The 21,496-nt window shown below is 39.4% G+C and overlaps 1 protein-coding gene across 1 annotated transcript; it reads right to left on the reverse strand.

Annotated features, from left to right (window-relative positions):
* Positions 1-474: 474 nt before the first annotated feature.
* Positions 475-7,894, reverse strand: MEOX1 (mesenchyme homeobox 1; the record flags this gene model as incomplete). Its single annotated transcript, XM_082010405.1, has 3 exons — positions 475-597; positions 1,462-1,634; positions 7,444-7,894. 3 exons carry the CDS (start codon positions 7,892-7,894, stop codon positions 475-477), a joined length of 747 nt encoding a protein of 248 aa, XP_081866531.1.
* Between the last annotated feature and the right edge of the window lie 13,602 nt (positions 7,895-21,496).

Here is a 21,496-nt window from a genome sequence, read left to right on the forward strand (position 1 = left end):
ATTATCAAAGCATTTATTTCTCTTAAAGTAAGGCACAAGGAAAATGTGGCTCAAATGCAGAATGAATAGATGTGGCCAGGGAAAGGCTGAATGAGAATACAGTTGCATTATCACTGTCTGAACACTATCTGACTGACGACCTGTATTTTCTGAGTTTTTGAGAGCCTAGATAACATTACTCCTGTTTTTCAGTGTTTGTTAGCTTTTATTCTGAAGACACATCTGTGGTAGTAAGACAATTCCAGAGAGAGTACAATTCATTCAGATGAAAATCAAAATCCTGCCCTCCTTTGTCTTTTTTCCCCTGTGCTTTTTAATTGCCTCTGTAACCTAAAGCATCATACACCTTTCAAAGACTCAGGGCTACAGGTTCTGCAAGCAGGATCATCTCCTGTTGTAGCTGACCGAGAGAAGTGTTTCATCCACTTTCTGATCAATTACTTTCTCCATGCTCCTATCCCATTGCTGCAAGGACTAGTCAGAGATGGGGGAGGCAGCAGAGTCCACATCTTCTGTGTCATGTTCATGTGGGGACACTGGCTGCCCGCCTTTAACACGTTTCCACTTCATCCTTCTGTTTTGAAACCATACTTTGACCTGGGTGATAAAAAGGAAATAATTACTTACTGCCTCAATCTGAGCCGTATAAGCAGACCTATGCATATATGTGTGTATCAATAGACAGATGTTTTGTGGAATTTTAGACGAAAAGGTGAAAGGAACCTCACAAGTTTAAGTAATCCATCTCTTTAATAGAGGCAGGAACAGTTCTTTCTAAACTGTTCCATGCAGATATTTCTCTGAGACTTGCAAAAGTAGTACAAGTGCTTTGCCTAGAGTCTGTCTTTATGTCAACTAAGCATGTCAATCCAATGGGCACGGTGCATCTAATATCTTTTAACATCTAGTCCACCCAATCTAATGTTTCAGAAGTTGTAATTTGCTTCACTTAATTGAGCTATTCCTCTATTGTCCACTAAGCTCTGGTAAGGAAACCCTGACTGAAATCACAATGAGAGAACAGAAATAGCTCTCTCCATGAAACTCTGCATTTTTGTCTGTCTTTATCACGTGAAAATACTACCTGACCCAGGAAGAGAGTATCTATCAAACATATATCATTCTAATAATTTCCTGGTAATTGCAGTCTAAGGTGATAGCCATATTCCATCTGTAAGCCTTGACATACCAGTATATACCAAGGAGTGGTGATAAACAACAGCTTAGTAGATCTCAGTTATTCCCAAATGTGTCTTTAGTTTAGATAAACATAATTACATTTATTAACTACTTACAGAAATTTGTAACAAATGTGTTTTAAAAGAATGTGGAGGCTTTGTATCAAAATACCTCTGTGCCATTGCAAAAGTACACCCTCGAGTAACATATTTGGTTTTTAGCTTTAGGGAGAAGTTGTGGGGGAGGAAGAAGAGGCTGGGGAGGCAGGGATTCAGGAAGTACTTGTCTCTCGGTGAGATCCAGGTTCACAGCTATCTCGTATCTCCTGAGCCTCGTTAAGTAGTTATGGTGGGCAAATTCAGCTTCCAGCTCCCGTAGCTGCTCCTTTGTGAAAGCTGTCCTTTCCTTCCGTGATTTGCTGCTTGTTTCTGCCTTGTTGCTTGAGTTTCGGTTTTCTAAGAGGCAAGCACACATCTTGTGGAATTTGCAGTTACATTGATCTATGTGAACATGTGTATCGCAGACCTGTCATATAAACTACTAATTGAAGTGCTCAGTGAAAGTTTTAAGAAGTTTGTGTTATGCCCCCTCAAGCTCAGCATGACTTATCAGCGTTGTCAGTCTTGTGTTGATGGGAACAAAGGTGGGACAGCTCAGAGTCAGGAAGGGGTGTGTTGTCAAAACTGCAGAAGCACAGGCCTAGGTCTGCAAGGTCAGAAATGAGCAGCTATAGGAAGGAAGCTCTCATTCCTTGCTATCATTGCATCAAAACTGTTTTCTTCCCCACGTCTTTACTTTCATTCCTAATATACATATTATCCTTCTTCCCTGATCTACCAAGCAACAGGCAGCAAAGCTGCCGCTTTGTGTATATGATGCGTTATGTGACAACCTCTGGTGCAGGGCATAAGGCAAAGTCACTTAGTAAGCACCCTAAGCTAGCATATAGCCTTGAATTGCTGGGGGGAGGAACATGGTAAAACAAGCAACACTAGAGAACCAGTGTTCTTTGAATTGGCACACGATACTCCAGACTTTGAGTTTCTTCTAATCCTCGCTAAATGAAAACTGCAAGGAGGTCTGTTATCTGTGTGTGCGATTGGCCTCAATATCATCCTTGTCACTGTGCTGCCCTGAAAAACCTTTTTGCTATTTGTGCACTTGGCTGCAATGTGGTTCATGAGTCATATTTCAAAGCCAAATTTCAAGCCATAGACAAAGGGATGCTGCACCAATTACGCCAAAAAGCAAACACAAACTGACTTTGCCTGCGACTGTGGCAATCTTTTTTTTCCCCTATATTTTTTTTCTCTTTCTTATTCTTTTTTTCCTCCTGTATTTTTAAAATTGGTGCTTGTAAAGAATCTCCAAGCAACGCAAGGAAAAGTGCCCTTGTTTCAATGAGCAAAGCCCAAACTGCCAATCTTTCAGGGAGTCAGTTTTACAAGTTGCTTGACTCTTACTCCCCTCTTGCTCCTGTGGTTGTCTAGATTCCCTGAATTGAACATGCTAGTAGGTTTTTTGGTATGTTGAGGATTAATTACTTAATTTTTATGTGTAATCAGTGTGCAATGAAGTTCCAGGTGTCCTAATAAACGATTTCTACAGAGAAATTGTATACAAAGTTGTATCAATGACCACAACACACAGCAGCATCTCCTAGATGTCCCTTTGTTTGCCAAATAAAACTGGAAAAATCTATCAGGTGTGCCTGTAGGCTTCATGATTGATCTGATCTTAGCTCTGTTCATGAGAAATAGAGAAATCAAACACAGCTCCCATTAATGATAATGTGCACAGGGACCAGTGTATGACATCCTGCAGCTGTACTGCTCTCTATTTCAAGGAAATCAGTCTTGTTTGCATCAGCATTGGTTTTGCTACTTATACTTCAAAAATCCCCAGATAAATTTGGGGAAAGTGTGAAAACAAAACCCCATAAGTTTCTCCCCATGCTTTTGCACATAGTTGTACAATCCCCTTCATTCTCATCTCTTACTGAACAAACACACCATAACATGTTTCTCAAAGGCTAACGAATGTGGCTTTTGAGAGAGTGGTGGGGAAGCGGGATTTGAAGTGTGGGTCCCCTGCTGGGGACTTTGCCACCATCTTCTGGGAGCCTTGGTCTCAAGGACTTCATCTGGGCCTCTGTTCCCCTAGCAAATTTGTGTTGGGGTGAAGCAGCTCTCCAATGCCAATAACATACTGCAGGAACTAAAGCCACCTCTGTCAAATTAACCTAGGATAAAAACAGTTAATGCAACCTGAATATACAGGTGAGCTCACCACTTAGCCCTGTGCGAAGGACATCCTTTCTAAGGGGCAGTTTCACCAGTCTTCATCTCCAAAAAACAACGTGAATAATTTTAAATAGGTAAGTATTTCTGGGAACAGAACAGGATGTGTGGGTTGGATTCTGCCATCCAGATTGTGTGCCACATGGTGTTGTAGAGAGACATATGGTTATCCATGACTGGAGGTTTTGTGATATTCCAAAAGTGGAAATTGGGCCTAGTTGCTTCAGAGTTTTGACTACAGAATGTGGAAAATGGCAAATGGTGTGTAAAAGGACAAATTGTCTTGGCAAGCTTTTCCTACTGTACTGCCAGTTTAAAAAAAAAAAAAAAAAAAAAGCTGTTCAGGAATCACAGGAAGATATGTGTCTCTACCATGAAGCATGGATACTTCCAGGATCCCAACCAGCTTCATTGTGTCATTGAACTGAACATCTGCCCTTCCCCAGGGCTGCAGAAAATATGTGTAGGAACCCAAATGGTGTATGTTCCTACACTATAAAGTTTCCAAAACAAAAACTGTGTCAGGCTCTAATACGTACATGTGTATGAAGACGTAACCCATTCCCTGCAAAACAGTGGGCCAGATTCAGCGTTTGGAGCCGGTCGACAGAAGTTGGCTTTGCTTTGTGCTTAGAACCAGCATAACTGAATTAGAATCTAGTCCCATGAAGTAGTACTCACTCTCCTTCACTGGCTCAAACTGGTCTACTAACAATAGCCAGTAAACAGTGCTTTGGACGAAGGCACAAGGACTCTGCACTGGGCAGATACAGGATTTTGGCACCACAGAGGGTACTTAAATTGCTCAGAGAGCAGCTTAGGCACAGAATTGTGGAGGTCACTAAAGCCTGTATGTCAAGGATCCTACCTGCTTGTGGTGATCCACAGCCCAGATCAATGCACCTGGTGTTAATTATTCTGCAAACGACTGTTGATGTCTGCAATTTTTCCCTCAGTAGAAGAAAGTAAAATAAAACTATGAAGCATCTGCACAATCTTACTTTCCCCTCCCCAATACTAAAGACTTCGATAGCATATTTATTCTAAGTGGTTAAATCAAGTAGTAAGACACTGATAGATCTTGCTATTATGGAAAACAAAATTCTGAAAGCTATCAGGAACACTGGCCAAGTAAAGTGACCTCATAAACAGTGGATTCATTTGGCAGATGATGATGAAGTATCCAGAAGTTACTTCAATGTGCACCTCATGGAATAATACTTAATGGAAAGTGCATACAGAGTGCTATGACACAAAATATTCTGCACCCAGACCACTTTAAACTGATCAGGAACTTGCCGATACTTTGCTTTTCAGTCCTTCTCAAGTTATCTGCTGCTACCTGGTGCCATCTACTCTTACCATCACTGTAAATGGGAATAGCAAGCTTAGAAAATCCTCTTTACAGTTAGTGGCAACACTGAGAAAGGTTGGCATGTGGGAATTCAGATCAGCTCTACACATTTTAATACGAAGTTTTCCAGAATTCTTCAGTCAAGGACATTGTATGTCTAATGTTGTTAAGGGAGTCGTTATGCACGGTTACCACATTCTCATTTCTACTGCAACCTCACTAACGTTCTGTATTGTTTCATCCACCTAGAATAAAGCTGTTTGAATGCTATTCTCTATTATATTACTATTGTTGGAGATCCGAGGACTTCAAGTGTGTAATAATGCAAGTACAATTTAGGACGGGTCAGACTGAAACTTTATTGAAATTTTATTTGAAAATGGTAATGGCTGTGGCTTGTGGATGGACAGCAGAGGCAGCTGTGAAAGCCAACATTAGGTTAACGTCTATCTTCAGGTCATTTGGTGAGCCTGTGAAGTCAAGGCTGATATGGCATCTAAATAACTAAAGTCTGTGGAGGAAGGGAAAGGTGTGTGCACGAGTACTTATAGTAGATGTCACTGTTGTTATTGCCATAACAAAGCCATTCTTTAAATGTTTTTAACATATCCGTGATTCAAAGAATGTTTTAAAGATTGACAAGCTTTTAAATTATTTTTACATTATTCTGCTTATTTGTCTGAGAAATATGCTTATTTTAGATTTTTTTCAGAGTGGTCTGTAGAAAACCATGTTCCAAGATCTTCACTGTGTAACTTATAATAACTGGGGTCTTCACAAGAAACAAAGCTTTTTGCAGGTGCTAATACAAATCATGGTAATGCTGTATCTGTATTGCAGTTCACGTAAAATTGTGGTGGATAGGGCACTAACTAAAAGAAAATAGTTTATTTTGTAGGTTTTGCTTCAAGTGATTTCAATATATTTTTCTTTACCAGACCAATCTGTGAAGAGAAGGCGCTAGGTACCTAGATTTCTCTAAAGAAGTCAAGGAAAATTCTCAAGAGGGTAGAAAAGACTTATGTTCTACTTAGAATAAACAATCAGTATGTGATATGTCCAGATGCATTTCTGCAACTGCTGTAAAAGTAAAGGAAATAACTATAAAATTTCTCATAGACTTTCCCCTCATTTGTTTTATTTTGTCTGGGGACAGACGGAAGGAAAAGCTTGCAGCAGGGATATCAAATAATTCTGTCTGGTAAGCAAAGAATGGAGTGAAATTAAAAGTCATGGAATCCCCTTTGGGATGTTTTCATTATTCTGCATTTGCTAGAGTAACAACTTGTACAGACAGCAGCAGTTGCTAGAAGGTAGGAAACACCGTACTTTTTGGTGATGTCATTGCTTACAGCTCACTTGTAAGGAAAAGTATATGGGACAGCAGCAGGTATGAAAAGAAAATGTCAAGGGTGCTGGTAATAGAGAATAGAAGGAACATCTGTCTCCTACTTAACAGGGAGATGTGGTTTGGAATCAGTCTCTGTAAGAATAAGGATATCCCTCTAATCTGAGTATACGGAAATCTGCTGTTTACCTATGACGACTAAACATTTTCATAAAAGCATTTTTCATTTTTATATTTTTTTGTCAACTTCTTTGCATTTGGGTTTTTGGGAAATTTTTGCCCCAAACATGCTTTTTCAGTAAAAAGAAACTTAAATTCTATGAAGCTGGGTTTCTAAAAAAACAAACAAACAAAACAAAACCCACAAAAAACCCCCCACCAAAAAACCACCAGATAACCGAGGAGAGTAAAGTAGACTCTGGGCATAAAGAGGTTTGGAATGTTAGTTATGTGTTCCCTGACAGCCTATTCATATTGGAAAAGAACAGGGATTAGGACTAATTGTGTGACGGAGAGAGCACGAATACAAGCTTGTTGTTTAAATTGCAAAAAGGAGAAATGAAAGTTGGATTAGAGATGGCTTGTCTGTAGCCAACCTGTAAAACCTAAAAATAAATAAATATTTTTATCGTTATGTTCTCTACCTGTAAAATGGGAATACTGGAAAATATTCCCCACTTCACAGCAGGGCTGTGGGGAAAAGCACATTGTAGCTTGTAAATGAATACTATAGCAAATGAATGCATATAAGCATCTTAATTTTTAACAGCTTCCATAGGAGAAAACAATTTTATGCATATTTCACATACCTGGATTTGAGACAGCAGCAAATCGGAAGTTATATAACTATGAAATTATTGAATATTGTGCTGTAGAAAGTATGCGTTTTGCTAGCTAGGATGACACAATGAAAACTATCTAAATTTTCTGCATTGTTGGACACTGTACTGATGGGCAAACTTTTAGTTCCTCCTGTGTGACGAGTACCTCCTTAGTTACTCCCATTTAGTTACAGCAAATGTGCATTGTGCTGGTGAGTAAAATGCCTGGTTCAGTAAACAAGATCTGTAGGAGTGATATAAAACCACCAGAGGTCATCAAAGAATAAGCCATTTAGTTTCAGCGTTGTTATTGTGTAAGTTTCCCCAGTGCAGAATTATAAAATGTTTTCCTCATCGGCATTATTTCTTAATTCCTAATCTTACAGATGCTCTCATTCTATAGCCTGTACTATCCCGCAACCCTGATTTCACATCACCTACCTGAGTTTTCCTTTTTTCTTTTGGATGACTTTTTCTCAGTCTCATTTGTAGTACTTACTGGTACCTCCTCACCTTCATTCATACCCACTGCCGCACTTGCTAGATTTGGGCTGCTGCCTTCTGACTCCCCAGAACCCAAGGCCAGTCTTGGATTTAGTCGTCCTCTGGCCTCAGTTGCTGCAAAATGCCAGTCAGAGTGTTGGAAAGAGGGGTGCTGCTCCACAAATGCCCGCTCCTCACATGGGAAGCTATGGGGAGCAGTCACCAGGCAGGAGGTTGAGAAATCAGAGTAAGTAGCAAAATCTGATTTTTGATGGAAGGAGAATGGTGCTGGTGGGTAGTGGTTCAGCCCTGAAGCTGTCGTCACATCCGCATGGGTGCTCCGCAGGCACCCCCAAAGTGGGGCAGGAGGTTGTGGACTGCGCATGCAGCTGCTGCTGGTGGGATCCATTTGCTTCCAATCCTGTCCACACTCCAGGGTTCGTGACTGTTTATAGCTCGGGCTTCAAAATCAGAAGAGGAGCAGAGGGGAAGTCTTCCAAATCTTACTGAATAGGTTTCCTCCCTAAACAACAGTTTGTTTGTGGGTTTTATGCTGTTGCAGATTTGTTACTTTGGGAACTCTTCTAAACGTCTTCATTGTCCCAACTGGAAAACAGTAACCAGATCTACGCAGTGATCGCCCTGGATTGCTTCCCAAGGCCTGAAGCTTGCTTGCTTGTGAAGTGCTGGACATGAGTGAAACACTTTTTAAATACCATGCTTGGGAGAGAGTGACAAGTTTGTGAAGTGAAATGTGAGAGAGGGGAGGGAGGGGTTAACGTACATACACTCAGTCCCTCCAACCAAAGCAAAGCAGGCAACTATTAATCATCCGAAACCTTATATGCACATCTAATGGGATTTGCAGATGGACCCTTTTAAAGAAACAACGTCTGTATTTTTTTTTTTAAAGGGAAAGAGAAGCACACAAAAAAGGCTTTAATGTTTCCCTGTAACACTATGAAGTTATTTTTATTGCACTGTTAACAAAATTCCCCAAGTCCTGGATTTGGAGAAAGCCCTAACACAGAATTCAACAGATGCCAAAATTCAAGAACTAAAATGGGAAATAAAAGTAGGACAGGACTTCTCTGGTTATATGTAATTTGAGGCCCAATCCTAAATTTAAAAAAAGTATTAAATCTGGCTTGTGCATGCATGCAATATTTTGAGTGATTTTTGTTTGTTTGTTTTGTTAGCTTTTTAACACACGTATTTGCTGAGAGTCGGAGTTTGCTGCCAGTGGCAGATTTTCTTTCTGTATTCTTCTTTCCAGGGAATTTTCAATATGCCACTCCTTCCTGCAAGGAAATCTCCTGTTTTTATGCCTTCTTTTAATAGAAGACATGTTTTTCATCTTTTGTTGAAGGTTTTATAGTTTTTCCTTAACAGAAAGCAGATTCTTAGACCCTAGAGCCATCACAGTCGAAAAGACATTGACAGGGAATCTGTTCTCAATCCCTTTTTCACAGAAGTATGGCAGTTGAGAATGCTCAAACCCCTGCTATGCTATGGTTACTGCAACTTCTTTCAAGGTTGTTCTCTATGTTTTTAATGACAATTTATGTGTGCATGTGTTCGATGATTCCATAATCTGCTTGCAACCATTTCTAATACTTATTCCCCTGGGCCTTGCTATATATTGTGTGCACCTCTTTCCCTTCTCCCAACATTTGTGCTGGGTTTTATGTTCTCTCATAGACACAGAGATTTAGCAGATGGACACAGAGCCTTCATTTTTTCAGACGCTTAAGTGATACTTTTATTTGGCTTCTGTATAATTCAGAATTGTAATATTTCAAGGAATCAGGAAAAAAAAAAAGGTATGCTTATCCTGATATATCTGTTGGTTCTTAGAGCTTGGCCTTTGCCAAGAAATCAAGTGGGTTTAGTCCAGATCTTTCTGAGCAAATTCTGTTCTATCATGTGAATCTTGACTTTCTTGCAAAATACTAAATATCTGATACCTAATTCATTCTCTAGAAAAAAACTGTCCTAAATATTTAAATCTGTTGCTGTGATGTATTAGGGAATAAACATTAAAATATATTTCCTACTCATTGGCAGGAGGAAAACCCCTGAATGCTCTTTTTCTGAAAGGCCAGGTTATAATGAATTTATGAATGCTGCAAATGTTCTGGGCTCTGGCAGCATCTAAGTCAGAGTCCAGAACTTTTTGCTAAAGATAAGTACTTAATTTACATTCCCTCTATGTGTTGTCATATGCATAACACCCACTCACTTCAGTCCCACATGTTATTAGGGGCTTGTATAAATTCAAGCCTAGATCTGTTGTTTTTCAGTCCTCCTTTCTGTATACAAAATGATCTAGCTAATTACGCAAACGTTTCTGTGCTTGCACGCATACTTGTGGGGATAGAAGGGGAGGGAGGTGTCCCTTAGTCTAGTGTTGACTTCAGCCAGGCGTAGCGTTAGTTCCCACTCGGGAATGCCCGTGCGGCCCGAGCAGAGCTCTGCCTGTGGGGCATGGCTCAGTTCCTGCACATCACTTCGCACGCCGAGCCGAACTGCTTGGACCCCGTTTTCCCAGTGGAGCTCTTGCTGTTACTGCTCTGACTTCAGATGTGGGAAAAGGAGACGGGATACCCTCCCCAAAGTGAGAACGCGCGGGTCGCGCGTCGCTCCAGCACCCTCTGCAGCTGGTGCTGTCGCTCAGCTGCGCCGCGGGGGCCCGCTTGACCTCGGCATCCTCCTGACACCTCATTCCTGAGAGAAGAAAGAAAACAGTCCTCCCCTCTTGCTAAATCCCATTTGTTGGTTGAGGCAGCCACCTTTAGCCTTCATAAAGTCAACATCTCTTCAGTCAAGCGCTGTGTTGGATGTTAAAAAATGGCATGGATGGAGATTGTTTTTTGTAATGAATGCTCCCATAACAAGCGGAAGGCTGGAAAGTGGGGGTTTATCTTTGAGCTTTCTATCAGTCCATTCTCTGACTCCCCCAGGAAAGCATTTCTCAGCCACCTCAAGGACTGAGAAGGCTCTGAGCGCTGGCTACCCCTGAGACCTTGCACAGTAGCTTACATAACTTCATGACGGTGAAATGACACACATTGTGCCATGTCTTCACCTCCTTTTTTTGTCAAGGCGTTTTTCTTTCTCCATAAAGTCAGACCTGAACCATCTCATGACACTTTAATGTAGCTCTCGTCTAAATCACCTTCACACTTGTGCCATTTCTTAGAACGGGGGAGCTCTCTGGGGCAGGAGCCCTGGTCCCACTCTGCTTTTCTGCACCTGACCCAGCACAATTGTCTGCTGCTTTTACGCTTGAAATCCAAAGTGAGTTCTTGGATTACAGATTTTACTCTGATTGAAAGGCAAAGGAAGATTTAGCTTTGCAACAGAGACACACTGGCTAGACGCTTATCTTGTCAGAATTTTAAGAAAAATTTACACACTTGTCATGGAGAAAACTCTAGGTACCAGGGTCTACTCTTTAAATTTTATAAGCTACTAAATTGCAAGTTAATAACACCCTTCATTAAAAAATAGTGCTCTCCAAATGTTTTTTTAAATAAACCCTAAACAATGCTATGCTATGACCTGCCATGCATGCAACTGAAGTAACTTGGAAAGTTTTCTTCCATGTGGGTAATGGACCAAGTGGGGAATTCGTTGTACATGGAAGAACCCTTGTTATTAACTCCAATTGTGTATTTTAGCACTGATGAAAGAAAGCTGGAGAACAACAAATAGCCAATACTAGTTCAGGAAGCTGTGCTTAGTTGCAGAAGTTAAAGATGGAAAAAGTTTATTAGATTACTTTTTCTCCCTATGGGTAGTTGTTTTATTGTTCTCTACTAGACATTTCCATAGAATCATAGAATGGTTTGGTTTGGAAAGGACCTTAAAGATCACCTAGTTCCAACCCTCCTGCTATGGGCAGGGACACCTTCCACTAGATCAGGATCTTCAAAGCCACATCCAGCCTGGCCTTGAACACTTCCAGGGAGGGGGGATCCACAACTTCTCTGGGCAACTTGTTCCAGTGTCATTTTCTAGGATATTGCCCAGACCTGAGTAACTGTCACAGTTTCGGTCTTCTACTTACCCTTTGGGGAAGACCATTCCTCATTCTTTCCTAGTGTCTAGACTCAGTTCTCACTTCTCTCAGCTCCATCTCATTATTCTGAGTAATAACTGTTGGCACTGCACAGGTGGAGAGCAATTATTCAAGCAAGTTTTTAAAATTTTGTGGTATTTATGATAAGCTATCTTAAACATAAGCTGGATGTATTTCTGACTTTTAATCTTTCCTCTAAGTGAATTGCTATAGCTTCTTAATCCTGTCTCTGGTGCTTTGAATTCTCTCCAAGCTGCAGTGCTAGGAATGAACATTCACCAGCATCAAGTTGAGATTGTTGGTAGAGTTTCTCTCTGTGAAGAAGAGAGAATAATTTCTGAAGGAAACTGTAGCACTGCAGGTTCGCAAGCTCAGTTTCCAAGGGGTTATGTGTGAGATGTGCTCCCCCGTGCCTAAAACCTCCCTTGCAAATGCTCCTAAATGTTGTATATCTGCCGAATAACAGCATTTCCCTAAAGAATGAATGTGATGTTAGGCTAAAAGCCGTTGCTGCAAGATGTTCAGAAACAGAGATGAAAAAAAATCATACTGCTGCCTGAAGCTGCTGTATCAGCAAAGACCCAGTGATAAGTGCACTGACACTGGTACAAGATTACACTTGTTCGCACAGCAGATGCTCCTGGAGACAGTTCAGTATTCCATTAGGAAGTAATCTTCTGCCACACAGAAGTCATTGCAACGTGGGGAAAAATTGTTGTTGACTATTCATTGAGCTACTCCTCCTGAGCTCTTCTCCTATACAGGATTGGTCATTTGGTAATCTCATGTTTGTTCTGCTTTCATAAGACTGTAAAACTGAAATAATGTGTTGACTCTGACACATGAACACAAAAGAGGGAGGATGGGCAGTCTAAATAAGAGATTGGATCTGGCCCTAGATTTGCCTCATCTGCTGGGCATTTTTGACATGTTAAAATATTGCAAGAATGGATCATAATACACAGCATCTCTGAAATTAATTTTCAGGGGCATTTTGCAGACATGCTTCATGAATATTTACAGTTCTTATTCTTACCTGGCAGAAACGAGTTAAATAGATACATCCCATGGTAGGAAGTAGAGCTGCAGCAGGGATTTTCAGCACTTAAGAGCCTGTGTTGAGTTTAGTGATAGAGTGAGGACTCCTCTCCCTGAGGGTCTGCTCACACTCTAAGGCCGTTCCAGTTTTTTATTATATGGGGAGCGCAAAGAACTTGACAGGATTGTATGACTTAAAGCTCATTTTCACTTCTGAGGGAAACAACTGGCCCCTGAAGCTGGAGATGGGTTAACTGAGGCATAGAGACATCAAGAAATTCACTGAAGGAAGCTTTACTCAATAACAAGATCTGGGTTATTTATTGAAAAGGAAGTGACATATAATTATAGTTGAATTCTAGGAGACGGGACTCCCAAGTTCTCTAATCTGTTCTTCATTTTGTGTCCCTAAGTAGCTAATGTGGTATATAAGGATATAACTACACTGCAGTTCATATAAAGCTCTGTGTTACACTACAGGTAGAGTTTAATGTCTGACACAGATATATCTGTGTGAATAATAATCACAGCAGCTGGTTTTACAGAACACTGCACGTGCTAAAATTGCTATCACATTTGTTATGACCGTTGGTTTGTAGGTATTGAGAATAGGGATGTTAAATAGTGCATAAACATAGGGTGCTAGAGAAATTGTGCTCTATGTGGGTAGGAAAAATGTGTGTTAGGTAAGGTAGTAAACATACGGAGAGCGAAGCACAAAGCAGGAGAGACGAGAGGGGAGAATTAGGCACTTGAGAGCTTTGCTGAATCTGAACCACTGCAGGAGACCTGGTAGGGGATTGGAGAGGGGTGTGTCAAGGACAGAAGCAGCAAGCACCTGTGAAGGAAAGGAGAAGGGGGCTAAGACAGCAATTAGAGTTAGAAAGGAAATAATAAGCCCAAAGATGGGCTATTTGGGTCTATCAGTCATTTTAATAGTTTTCTCAGCCATTCTGAAGGAATAAAAGAACAGAAAAAGCGTAAAGCTTAGACTAATAGAGGCACTGTACCTAGAAGGGAAAAATTATCTCCTACCAATGAAGGTTAAAGAGTAATGTTAAAAAACATTACATATTGGACAAAATGTCAGGAAACGTTAACTTGCATTTTGCTGTAATGCTTTATGACAAATTGGTCCAGTTCAAAAGGCCTGTATTTGCAGGAAATTAGCATTAGATTTCTGATAATTTGGGGGAGATGTAGAGAGTGAGAAAGTCTGCCTTCTAAAAAAAAAAGAAAAAAAAAATTGACTATTTTGTAACAGTGATATCATGGTTATATGATATATTTATCTCTCTTCTCTCTAAACTTCTAGGAACAGGTTTTCAGTCAGTTTGAAGGGAGCTTTCAAGCAGAAATTATATGTTATGTCAGAAAAATAATGTTGGAGAGAAAATGTCAAACAACCAGCTTCTCAGTCTGAAGTATTATAATTAATAGCTTAGGTTATGTGAGTAATTAATGCCTTTAGCCCTGAAGAGTTTTACCAAAAGCACCATACACTTAAAAAAGAATTTACAATACTTTTATCTGGTTTTGGCAATGTTTTTGTTGTCATTTTTATGCTTCAGCTGCAAAATTCTTAAGTAGGTTAAACCAGGCTTCTGTTGCATTTCTTGAGTTTTGAGGCACTGTATTTGTCACATACTGCAACACTCTTGATTTCTTTTGCACACAAAGGTGATTTGAAGGGAATATCCACGGAATTAATGCTTTCTTAGCCCAGCACATGCTCTGCGAACAAGCCGTTCAAGATGAATGATGGGTTAAAACTATAAAATCATATAAAAAAAAAGGGTTTGTAAGCAAATTGTGAACATACAATTTTTGGGCCTCTCAATCTTCTAGATTAATGTTGTTGCTGCATCTTTGAGAGACACAGGCAACCTAATGACTAAGAATACTGAATAAGGTGATCACTTGCTTCTGATGCATTAATTAAACTTACCACAGAATCAGGTACAACTCTATTCAAAGTACACATTTTGTTCTCCTCTGGATGGCTCCTTTGCTATGCAAATGTGGTACACTTAAAAGCTGTATCTCAAGAGTGATCTTATTAAAATACTTCAGTTCCTATTGACTTAATGAGTTGAGTTTTTCTTCTCTCTGCATCTTATTTCACCTGTTCCATTCCAAAGAGTTGATTAAAAAAAGAAGGGAAAAATGATTGAGTGTTGTTTCTGCATTATTTTGGAAGTTTTGTCTGGTTACTTTTCCTTCCTATTGCGTTACTCAAAACTGATACTCTAGCAATCATGAGAAGTGACCATTTGGGGATCTTTCACCTGATTAGGTGGTTGAATCTATGCGATGCCATTTGATTTCTTCCCAACCCAGATGTTGTGTGCCAGGTTAGGATTGTTGCCATGTCATCTAGCTGCTTTGACTGTAGCATTGGCAGTGTCTCAATAAAACTAGCTGAACATAAATTGAACAGAATGCATACTTTCCTATTTGCTCATATCCATACCAGCTAAAGCATGGACTGAAGAATTGTAGTTGCTACTTATTTATTCTTTGTTGTGGTGAGTCATTTGCAAATTGAATCTGACATTCTCCTGACAACATGCTTGTAATATTCACAGTTCCAAATAGACCGAAGTGATTTTCTGATTGATTTGCCCTTTCCTTTTCTAGAAAAGCACTTGTACATGCTCACATTTGTCAACCTCTCTACTTAATTTTCTACAAATTAAGGAAGTACATGCACTAACATGCTCACTCTGAACACACCAGTTTTTAAAAATACCTTGCTTTTCTCCTTCATTTATATGCTTCATCCCCTACTGCTCTGTTTCAGTTCAGCTATCAATTTTTTTTGCAGTCTTCAACTTCTATCCTTCTGCTGCTGCTTGAATTTTTCACTTTCCTTAACTTTCTCAGGTTTTCCCCTAAATTTTTAAAGGTATCTCCATGACTTTAGTGGCATGATTCTCTATGAGATCGGAGAGTGCTAGGATAGCCACCATTAGTTGGCAGGAGCTGTACAGTCAAACCACTGAGCAGAACTATTAAGGCTTTTTTCCTTCCACAGTCTCATCTGATACTTTTACTGAGATTCAGTGTCTGACTTGCTCTGCAGATGAGGAGCTGGCATCACTACCACAAGAATTTCTGATTTAATGATAATGTTTCTCTTAGCACTAAGTCAATATTTCCGGTATTAATTAAATTTGATGGCTTCAGTAGTGAAAAAGAACTGCTTCAGGTACAGGAAACATCAAGATATGTTCAGAGACACTTACCTGATAATTTATCTTAGGACAGAAAGCAGTAGAAGCAAAAAGCAGAAGAAAGAGGTGGCCAGCTTTAAGTTCACAGAAACATTAAAAGGCAAAACCACTAGTTGGAAACTGCTTAATGATGTTACACAGTGCATGATCTGTCAGTTTTAACCCTTTTTGTTTGAAAGATCTTTTTTTTTGTTTTGGATTTTAGCTGTTCTTATTACTATGTTTACTACAAGGGGATTGGGTTGTGATAGGAGTTACAGGCAAATGATGGCAAACTTGGCTTAACTGGATTCAGTGGTTTCGTTTGCAGGAAAAACTCAGTTGCATTTGCAATAGTTATATTGAACAAATGAGCTCTCTCTTTGTCTTACCATTTCTCAGTTTGTTTTTCACTGGTAATTCCTGTGTACCAGGGTAAAAACAATATCCCAGCTCTTCTCGGTGAAGTAGTTGCTATTTCATCCAACAGTGTAAGTAGCTAAGAAAGCTGATGATCAAAAAAATTAAGTCCACAGAAGACAAGTAAGCAACTAGCAATATTATTTGAGCTCTGGAGGAAGAACCTCTGGCAGAGAGACATTGACAGTGTCTTGTTCCTAAATAAAATTGACATGAAATCCTCAGAAATTGGTGGTGCTGCTGTCGTTGAAACTGGGAAATCTGACACAGTAAATTCTAGGTAGATGTGTACACTTTTTTTCTTGCCCCTTGGATCTATTCCCACCAAACTGGGAATTTCTCGTGCAACGTGTTTAAAACATCGTCTTTCAGTTTCTCTCTGTTATTAAGAAATTAATATGAATGAAAATAGGTAAATGTATATCCATATCTTGAGATTTAGCAATTACAGGAGGCAAAGTATGTTCGGTTGTTTCAGCAGCTATGTGCCAAGATGTGCTAAGGAAGCAAAGATCTCTGCTTGCAACTCTAGACACCAACTTCTGTATTCCTTGCTTGTCTCTCTTCTTTCAGGTTTTTTTTTCTGGATTTGAGGCCCATTGCCATGTAAAGATGAGGAATATCCTTTCCTTGAAAGGTCATAAAAGCAAGCAGTGTCTCAGCTACAACATTAATCCTTAAGACAGGAGAGACCATTTGCCAAAAACTTTGATAAATCATCTTTTTTTAACATAATGAGTCCTGTCTTTACATTGTGCATACTGTTGTGGCTATTTCATGAAGAGCTGAATGTCCCGAAAAAGGTCCAAAGCACGAGGAGCTTTCTATCAAATCAAGAATATTTTTTAGAATCAGCAAAAGAACAGTTAAAGAGTTTGACTGGCAAATATTTTGAAAAATACAAAATCAGCTCAGCAGATTGCAAAACTCATCTGTTGTTTTCATCAGACCACACAAAAGAAACAGGAACCATGGCATCCCCAAGGAACAGATAGGAACAGAACATTCAACCTTTCAAACCATTTTTTGTGGGTATAGATTAACAAATCTACACATATACTTTAGTGCACGGTTCATGCATCTTGAGGTGGGACAGAGTGCCACATTTTCATTTTGAGTTTCTGTTGTAAAAAGAATCCCATATGTTTCTGGAGATCCTAATAAATAAATTTATAGGATTATCCGCCAAGGCTTTTAAATTTCTTCAGTGCTAAGGCTTCTGCACTACTTTTCTTGAGATCATCTTTTGCTGCTGCTTTTGTCGTTGTGCTGTGTGATCCCTTTCACTGGACCTAGCTGAACTAAATGTAATTAAATTAAAACTCTGGAAAATATTTTAAGAAGAGCCAGAATTCATTCCTATGCTGAATGACAGTTATGGACATGGAAATCATTTAATTTTTAAAATTTTCCTAAATAAAAAGAAATCTTTAATTTTTTATTATTTGGAATATAGTCACAGGGCATTTATAGTTTTGAGGAGATCAGCATAAATTCTGGCATTAAAAATGTCCTATGGAATCCTATATAGTAATTAGAGTTCAGTCGCTGTTTGTCATTTCGTTAGGGAATTCTGCTGAAACCATAGAACACGTTACAGCTATTTTATTGTATTGTCTTACACCTTAGAGTAAGACCTTACACCTAGAGCTATGAGGACCTGCTTATGCTCAATTTAAACCCGCTCCTCCCCGTAATTTCTGCTGCGAATGAACTGTTATTTGTGGAGTATCCCCCTCTACTGGTAGTATTTGTAAATGCAATGTAACCGCGGCTTTCATTTAATTGCGCACCAATTGTTTGGAAACATTCTAAGTTATGTAGCCCATGAAAAGCAAATTTACACTAATCAGCGCTTCAGCACGTGTACCGAAACTAAAGTCCCTGATGGATGCAGATCGTGTCTTCTTGCGAGAGAAGGGGTTGTGCACTGGCCTTCATCTTGGTATTTTTTTCTGTAACCAAAGCCTTGAACGGTACTTTCCTTGTTCCATTGCCTGATAATCTATCCTCCAGGAAGTCACTCATTTCCAAATCAGCGATTTCTAAAGAAAATTCACAGGAAATTTCTCAAGTATATATCATGAAAAGGCTGGTTTGTTTCTCATATTTTTAGAGTATCAGAAAATCAGGAGATATTGTGGGACCCTTCTACAGTCCATTGTCTTACATGGGAAAAGTATGTTTTGAAAGAGACTAAGACTGAGAAAAATGTATTTTTGATAATTCATTCTGAATTATCTGTTTTCCAGTAGTATTTGGAAGTCACTATCCCATCAACGTAAGTGGAAACAAAATGCAATGATTATCCATGCACCTGGACACTAGGTGTAGTCTAAAGCCTGCCACATCTCAGTAACTAATTAGAAGTGTGTAAAACTGCAAAGTCCTCATAGCAACTGCTAGAATTTCTGTTTCTATAGAAACAATGTGGTTCGTAAATTGGCACTTAAGACCTTTTTTTTTTAATCTTGATTTGGCTACTGATCTGCTGTGTTACTTTATGTAAATCATCTTTATAGTGCTTCTATTTTCTGTATCCTCATTTCTCCTTTTTTGTTGTATTTATACACAGAATATAAATGATGCTTTATTATGTATTTGACTAATGTGACACCAAGTCCTTAGTAAATGCCAAAGGTAAGAACAAAGGATGCTGATGTAAAGTTAAGAAACATAGTCAGTACAAAGAAAGACTTAATCGTCAGTAGGACGCGTGATCAATCCCATATTACAATCCATTTCTGTGACTGGCAATTCCTGTGCTCTGAAAAGCCTGATTTTAGCTATCCTCTAGATCAAAGCATGTGCATGCCTTTAAGCAACTGGTGGATGGTTGCATCGTAGCCTGAGAAAATCGAGCCATTCTGACCTTTCATGAATTTTATTTATTTTGATGAATTATTACTTTATCATGAGAATTACAGTTACAAAAATAAAATAAAAATCCGTAGATCAGGCAAATGAATATGCCAAATAAGAATTTCTATTATAAACTGTGAGTTTACCAGCTGGAAACAATTAATGGGATGGAGCAGGGAGACAGGACCTCAGTACGTAAGCTAATCCTAAAATGATTGTGAGCTGTCCAGAATGTGGTTACGAAAAATCATATACATTCCAGAATTGCACAGAGCTAATCAGGCTATACCTATAAATAGTTTTTAAAAGCCTAAATACTTAAGTAACAGTAACTTGAGGAAAAGCTGAGGGTCCAGGCTTTGTTTTCTCTAGTAAATTACACAGAACTCCCTAAACGGGTTTTTTTTTTTTTAAGCAAAGGAATTTTTAAAAGACAAGAATGCTTTAAGCCTGGCATCAGAAAGCTATTCATGCTATGCAGGATATGGATCATTGTATACAGAAAGGGTAACTGAGTGCAGCACGCTTATGTTATATGATGCACCATCATATATGTATATATGTGGTCAATTTTCCATAAAACCTTTTTTCTACCCGTCTTTTTGCATAAGCACACTGCTGACAAGCACAGTTTGCATTTCAGATTTTTTTTAAAGATACTTCAATTTCACACCACAAGGTGGAGATGTCTACCTGCAATTCCGGGTAAAATGATCCCAATTTTTAACTATAAGTTGTAGCTAAGGTTTAAATAAAATGCTGACTTCCCCCTCCCTTCCTTCCACTTAAAAATAAATAAATAAAATTAAATAGAATGAAAGTATGAAGATGCTTTATCAAGAAGCTCCATTATTCTTTTGTTTTGAACTTAAAAAAATTAATTGCAGCAACTGTCCACTGTTGGGTAGATGTGAGCATTTCTATATAATTTTGCAGTGTCCATTCCATAGACCCACCGGCAAGATTTGCTTGCACAACCTCCAAGCTGCAGTTGAGAGCTGGGGAGTGTGCTTTCAAGCTGAGTGGCAAGGTAAAACAGTGAGAAACTGCTTTGCATGAAAGAAGTCCACACCTAAACATATGAATTAGTTAATAAATTCCCAGCAGAACCAATTCTTTTAGGAGAGGCCTTAGAGTTCAGTCAGCAAAAGCAAACAAGTTCGGACACCCTACCCTACAGATAATGGCAAAGGGTGAGGGAAATCATGGCTTCAGACAGGACAATTATTCTGGGTTACACAAAAGAGAAATGTGAAGACTTGTTTTTGCAACAGGAAAACAAGGGCAAGCTCAGGAGCTGGTGCACTTTCAGGCTCCTCGAGTCCTGTGTGACCGTTGGGTCCAGGGGTAAGGCTCTCCACAGATCTGCTGAATTTGTGCTCCTCTCTCCCTAGCTACAACATTTGCCTCATCGCTGTATCCTCATTTGGTTTTATTTTATGTTTATAACTTATACACTCCAGGCCCCTTCATTAAACTATAAGTGAGTTTGCCAGATTGTTGTCTGTGAGTAAGAAAGAAGCTGCTTTTTTCTTGTCATTGTACTGTTGCTATTCTGGGAGAAATGTGTCTGAGGAACAAGACCATTTGCTAGGAGGTGACCGCAACAGTCAGTCCTGTGGTTCGTTGCTCAAAGACAGTGAGGCACCATGGTTGCTGCTGTGACTTGGTATGTAATGGTTACAGTTTATGGAGAACAAAATTTATTTTCACATTTTCTTGAGTACTACATATCTTGCTCTTTTTCGTTCCATGTGCGGGGAAAAAAAAAAGTAAAATGTTTCCAGTGGATGCCTTAGTTTTTAAAGTGCCAAGCACCTGCCTCCCACAAAAAAGGTGTAAATTTTAAGAACCAGGGAAACAGGTGAAATTTGTTAACACACACTAACCACTCACATGCAGAGCCTGACATGCCAAAGAAGCAGAAGTGCATAGGATAATGATGCTACAGGACAGTTTAGAAGAAAGAACCTGTGTTACAGCAGAGCAGGGCTATTAAGCAATTGCAGGAGATGGGCCAGAACAAGGAATGACCAAAGGAGAGTTTGTCGTAATCAGCCACTAAGGGAATGAATCGGTATTAAGCTTGACAGAGTGAGGAGGATCCACCTCAGGCTGAATAAGCATTTAGTTCAAGATAAATCATCGCTTTCCAGAATCGTAAGCTTTAGCCTTCATCTGGGAAGATGAAACCAACCGTACTCTGGGGTTTAAAGTTTCACCTCTGTCCTTAGCTACTACTTCATACATTCCATACTGTCCTGGTTTCAGCTGGGATAGAGTTAATTTTCTTCACAGAAGGTTGTACAAGACTATGTTTTGGATTTGGGGCGAAAAAAATGTTGATAACGAACTGGTATTTTTAGCTGTTGCGGAGCAGTCAAGGACATTT

This window comes from Phaethon aethereus (genome assembly GCF_964289735.1).
Source record: "Phaethon aethereus genome assembly, chromosome: 25".
In the NCBI taxonomy this organism is placed as follows: domain Eukaryota; kingdom Metazoa; phylum Chordata; class Aves; order Phaethontiformes; family Phaethontidae; genus Phaethon; species Phaethon aethereus.